The 6,184-nt window shown below is 41.2% G+C and overlaps 1 protein-coding gene across 1 annotated transcript; it reads left to right on the forward strand.

Annotated features, from left to right (window-relative positions):
* The first annotated feature begins 2,672 nt into the window (after positions 1-2,672).
* LOC137197430 (protein phosphatase 1 regulatory subunit 3C-B-like) lies at positions 2,673-5,415 on the forward strand. The gene is made up of 2 exons (XM_067610832.1): positions 2,673-2,880; positions 3,308-5,415. Exons 1-2 carry the CDS (start codon positions 2,867-2,869, stop codon positions 4,329-4,331), a joined length of 1,038 nt encoding a protein of 345 aa, XP_067466933.1. The 5' UTR covers positions 2,673-2,866; the 3' UTR covers positions 4,332-5,415.
* Positions 5,416-6,184: the final 769 nt, after the last annotated feature.

A 6,184-nucleotide genomic window follows, 5' to 3' on the forward strand; every position in this document is an offset into this window, starting at 1 on the left:
CTTCTCTCTCCCTTATTTCCTGATAGTAGTGAAACAATTAGTCGATAAATATATTCACTAACAGATCAGTAACAGCGGTTTTAATAGTTGATTGATTGTTTTCAGATCAGCAGCTTCTTTTTGTTGGTTTTAGATGTTTCACTTTTTGAGCAACACTGCTTCTGATAAACAGCTGTGACAACAGAGCTTCAGCTGCAACCAACTGTGAGGTAACATCCACCGATCAAGTGAGGGCAAGGCACAGACTGTTTCACCTCAGATGCTTGAGGAAATTCCAGGTTTCCCCCTCAAATACTGAGGAATTTCTACTCCTGCAACATTGAGAGCATCACTGTCTGGTACGGAAACAGCACCAAACAGGACCGCAAGGCCGTGCAAAGAGTGGGTTTGTTTGGCTGAGCGTAAAACAGGCAGTGCTCCACCCTGCCTAACGGACATTTAAACCAGGCGCTGCACGAACAAGGCCGGGAGAGTCTTTAACCAACCACTCGGATAACGGCCTTATTGTCAGGAAGAAGGTACCGGATACACCAGGCCGGCACTGCAAGGCTCAGGAAGAGCTTCAGGCCACCAGGATCCTAAATGATCCACTAAGAGACCTAAAAGAACCTCCATCCGCCATCATACACATATATTATTATTCTATTTAAACTCTTTTTAATGCACAAATTGAAGGAACTGATGGGATTACATTTCACTGTGATTGTACCTTTATATGATTACATGTGACAAAGAAACTTGATTGATTGACTGATTAACTTAAATGTAAATGCCCGTCCCTCCAGGGCTCCTCTTTCATAATCCATTTGATTTAACCTTCGTTTCACCAGCTCATCTGCAGCCTCCCAGTGACTCGAGTTTGTTCAACCTTTGTTTTCTGTTTACTTTGCACGTCTAACTTTGGCACAATCACATGAATGCTACATGATAGCGAGCAGCTAAATATTGGAAATCCCACGTTTGAAACATTCTGCAAAAAAACAAGTTCTTTGCCTTTTATAGCTTTTATTTATTTATTTATTTATTACCACTGCTGATTTTCTGATGCAATCCCTGAGTCATGTTGAGCTCGATCTCAGTATCCTCCCTTAAACGGTCAGACAAGGCCGTGATAAATACTGTCTGTCGTCTGTACGATCATGTGAAACTGGCGTGTTTGATAGGTTTTGATACTCCCTGCGGATGAGTCAGGCAGACATATCGCAGAGGGGGGGAAAAACCCCTTCATCGATGGGAGCCACACACAAGAGAAATCCTGCCCTCTGACCTGGAGGTTTGCAAAAGATCAGAGAGCAGTCTGGACCTACAAATCAAAGAAAACTCTAATACAAGCACATAAATCAATTAGATTTCAGATTTACAGATTTGTTTTTCAGTCCCTCAGTTAAAACCACTTTGCTGTAGTTTGGTTTAAGCCACGGCCTCTGGGGGGCGAAAGTAGAGCTCTAGACTCTTCGCCTTGTTTCCAAATGGCCAAAATACAGTGTCAGGATGACCCTCAATTTAGCTTTCACAGGTTGAGTGAGTGATTTTGTTTTTCTAGCATACAAATTAAAAGTAGAAAGCGGGAGTTAAATATACATGTTTGTCAGTTGTCTCCATTGGCCTCTGATCTCTAAATAAAATCAGCTGGTGGATAATGTTTAACCCACACGGCTAAAAATCAATGAAGCTTTTAAAAATAGCAGCTCTGTCAACATGTATAGATGCCAAACCACAAACAACCAAAAGAAGGGATTTATATCACAGTTTGACAAGTTTTGTCATGAACATATTTCACTCAACAGCTTTAAAACTTATATGTGTATTAAAATATCAAATATTTGCTTTTTCTCTGATCTGTGTTGACAGATTCTTAACACAAAGACCGGAGCAGAAAGGCCTCTAAGTTCACAGTGGCACTCCTAATTATTTCATTTATGCCAAAGGTGTTAAAAAGCTATCAAATAAATCACATTGGATCAACTTAATATAACACTTGTTGTGTAACACTCTGCAGTCTGTCAGTCTTGTCTGTTGTTATTTGTAGTTTAATACATGATTTGGGACCTTAAAGTTAATTTTTTTTCTCTTGTTTCTCTCAAATTCTGCAAGAATGAGACTAAATATATGAATTTCTACATCAAAAGTGAGATATTTAACTTTTGTTTGGTTATTTTTTTCTTTATGATTAAGAAAAAACAAATATATGTAATAAAAGAAGACAAAAGAAGAAGAATCACTTCCAAAATAACTTTAAAAGTAATGTTTTTTATTTTTATTCTTTGGCTATAAATGTCAAATATTGCCCTTAATTTGACTTTCTACTTAGAATTAGTTGAATGGGTGACACTTTCCTTTATGCAGGGTCAGTGGGACGAAAATAAACTCTCTCTAGTGTGTTACGGGAGACTCAGTCATGTCATGACTGAGCTGCAGGCTTTATGCAGCGCGCTGAAGTGAGTAGTCTGAACATCATCCTCCAACACCAGGGGTCCATCATGCTTTTCAAATAGCAGCTGAGGCAACAGTCTGAGGCATCTAAACCATGAGACGACACTCCCCTATCAGCTGGCCGGCAGCCAGGGCAAATTTTACGCTGATTGGTCGGTGAGGAATTCCACCGTGTTTTCATTGGCTGTCTGAGGAGCCATATGACAGAGTATGCAAATCGTCTCTATGTGGCAGTTGAAATCCCTGAGTGCTGAGCAACCCTGGCACTGAAAGGCAGACAGAGAGCAGAGAGAGCGAGGAGGAAGAAAAAAGGGGGGAGTGACAACAGCATGCTCTTCTAGACAAAGCTTCTGTACAGATTTGAAAAGTCAAAGGGACTAAAAACTTTTACAAACGTCTTTTCTCCTGGAATCTACTTGTTTCTTTTTTTTCCATGAGTGCTGCAAGGTAAGAATCATTGAGAAGTTTTTAGAAGTTTAGGTTTTGCAGAAACGATGTGTGTCATGATACAAAATTGAACAAATTGTTCGTGCTGTTTCCTTGATGCACAATAGAATCAGGCAAAGTTAAATTTTGTTCTGTATAGTTACGCCGTCATAAAACCAGAGGCATGCTGGGACTTTTCATTGTGTAGACATTGTAAAGTGTCATTATTACGCTGATACATTTCATCATATAGGAAGTTTTGTTAAGTCAGAAAAGTGAAGCTGTTTTTTATTAACTGCATACAGAATCAATTGTGCTAATATCTGACTGCCTGTCTCTTTCTTTTTCCTCCTCCTGCTTCGAATTTTCTCTCAATTTCCTCCTTCTTCCCTTCCCCCCCTTCTGACACCGCCTCTCTCCTTTTTTTATTCCCTTCTCCCTCCCTCAGCGTGCTCAGGTCGTTCAGTCCATCAGCAATGCCTGGCCCAGTGATGCCGATGGACGTGGCTATGAGATTCTACATCAGCCACTCTCCCCCTCCTCTCCGCGGGTTTCTCAGCTCCTACGAAGACCTGCAACGGGCCAAGAACCGAGTCAACCAGTCCACTGCCCGCAGCCGCGACCAGCAGCTATACAAACCCCTGCGGCCCTGCCTCAGCAGCCAGCAGAAAGCGGTGGACGATGTGAGCTGGAGCAATGGCAAGACCAGCAAGAAGAGGGTGGTGTTCGCCGACACCAAGGGGATGTCTCTCACCGCCATCCACGTCTTCTCCAAATTCGACGACGAGCCGTATCAAAACAAGCGATGCGTGGGGATCATGGAAGAGCTGCAGTTTGACATGACGGACCTGGAAACAGCCACAAGGGATCTAAAGATCAGTTCTGCGCGTAGCCTGGTGCTAGACTTTAAACAGCCCTCAGCCGACTACTTGGACTTCAGGAACCGCCTGATTCAGAACTCGGTCTGCTTGGAGAACTGCTCGCTGCAGGAGCGCTCGCTGACCGGCACCATCAAGGTCAGGAACATCGGGTTTCAGAAGTCGGTGCAGGTGCGTGCCACCTTCGACTCGTGGGTCAGCTTCACCGACGTCGACTGCACCTTCATGAATAACGTCTACGGCTGCCAGGACAGTGACACCTTTGCGTTCGTTCTGGACCTGCCTGCCCACATCGCCCCACAGAACCGAGTCGAGTTCTGCATCTGCTTCAGCGTCCAGGATCAGACCTTCTGGGACAATAACGATGGCAAGAACTATGTTCTCAAGCATGTCGGCTGGAACGGAGAGGACCTAAACGCTCTGTCACCTGCGGCATCTGTCGAGCCGAAGAGAACATCATCAGAGCACAAAAACGGGGGTGTGAAGGTGCTGGAGATGGAGTTCGATCAGTTCGGCAGCCCACGCATGTCCAGCGGACTCTTCCCCGGTTGGCAGAGCTGGGGTCAGATTGATAACACCGTGCCTTACTGGTGAAAACATCAGGATTGCATTGGAATAACATAACAGACACTGACAGGGCATTCAATATGAATCCAGCTGTGGGTTGCGAGTTTGGACTGGCTCTCAGCCAGAAACTAACCTGAAGCAAACAACCTCTGCTTTTCTGGCAGAGGAAGTGCACAAACCAGACAGAAACCGAACTGTAATGTGCTACACTGACCTGCTTTTTTGCTGTAACGTGGTCATTTTTGGCCTGAGAGACTTGATGAACTGTGGTTGGAGGACGAGGGATTTATGGGGGGGAAATCTGGTCGAGTTTCACATATTACTCTTTGGTAAAATATTAATGTGCCTTCTCAGAGTGCCTGCCCACTAAAATACAGACTATTTGTACAATCCACAACACACGTTAAGCCCATTTTGAGGGCCTGATGTAATGGTTAAATATGCACTGATTGAGATGTCCCTCTCAATGTGATGTCTGTAAACTGAAGAAGTGGAAATGGAGCTGATTAAGTCCTTCATATTGAAGGGAAAGTACAGGGAGTGCATGGCAACAAAATGCTTCTCTACTAAAGGAAACAGCTGATTCATTTCTAATGAAAAATGCACACTAAACTTTTGCACCTTCAAAAAAGGAAAATAATCACACATGATTCGGAAATGGCCTTAATTTATAAATTTTAGTCATGCAGCCCTTTCTTTCCCTCCTTGTACATTGCAAATGTTTGATGAAAAAAAGTTTGGATGGTGTAATTTTGAGGTATGTTTGTTAAGGAACTGAGCTGCTATTGACAGATGTGTTGCAAGAGAGAGACTCTCGACACGATTGGTTGTCTCAAACCAGAAAGAAGTTTGGAAATTTCGGTGGTTTTGGCACGTCAGGAACGGAAAGATGTTAAGACCGAATGTTTTTTAAGTGCAATTCTGTGACGAGTGTATGTGTGGCTGAAATTGAGCTTTTTTTTTTTTTTTTTTTTAATATTTTTTTCTTACTGTGAAGAAAGGTCTGTTCCCCCAGCATTATGTGTTTCACTTGAAGGTGTGTGTCGCTGACATGCAACATGTCAGTCATGTATTTCCCTTTCAGAAATAAATCCCTTTATTTGTGCTAAGATTTTCATGACTCTTGACCCCTTTTGTTATAAATGTGTACGGTAGGTTTTGCACACTATTCTTTCATTTTGGATGAAAAACTCATCAAGGAAAACACAAAACTACAAAGTAATGCAAAAAGTGCAATGGTATCCTAAAAACAAATCAAAATTTAATACAGTTTTAGTATTTTACAATAGCTTCCCAGCATATGATTTAAAATAACCTATGAGTTAGTGATCTAGATATAAATAAATACAATTTTACCCTGTAATTTGATTTGATGTCTTTTACAAACCTAATAATGGTTCAAACCTAATAATGGTTTATGATGCTATTAAATAGAAGTGATTATATAACTAATGTTAGTAAACACAGGACTAAATAAAGTCTTGTGTTTACAAACATTGAAGTTAAATTAATAATTATCGTATTCATAATCAGTGGGCGGAGCCTTCGTTTACCTCAACAACAGTGAGGCCTGTATTTGAGAAAGGCTTATTTCAAGTTTTAATAAACATATATTATATTATTGAATTATATATTATATATTATATTATATATTATAATTAAATATTATATACTCCTGTTGCTACTAAAATATTAAAATAAACACTTCCTCCATGTGTTTCACATTAAAAGTCTTCCCTGAGGGTTTTTTTTATCATGAAACATCAGCAGGAAATGATGACTTTCCCCAGAAGCTTAACATTAGGAAAGCACGATAAGGTACGATCATTGATAAAAACAGTTTCTGAGCACTACTAACACGCAGGTTGCATATGTTGTGA

This window comes from Thunnus thynnus, chromosome 14 (assembly GCF_963924715.1).
Source record: "Thunnus thynnus chromosome 14, fThuThy2.1, whole genome shotgun sequence".
Taxonomy (NCBI): domain Eukaryota; kingdom Metazoa; phylum Chordata; class Actinopteri; order Scombriformes; family Scombridae; genus Thunnus; species Thunnus thynnus.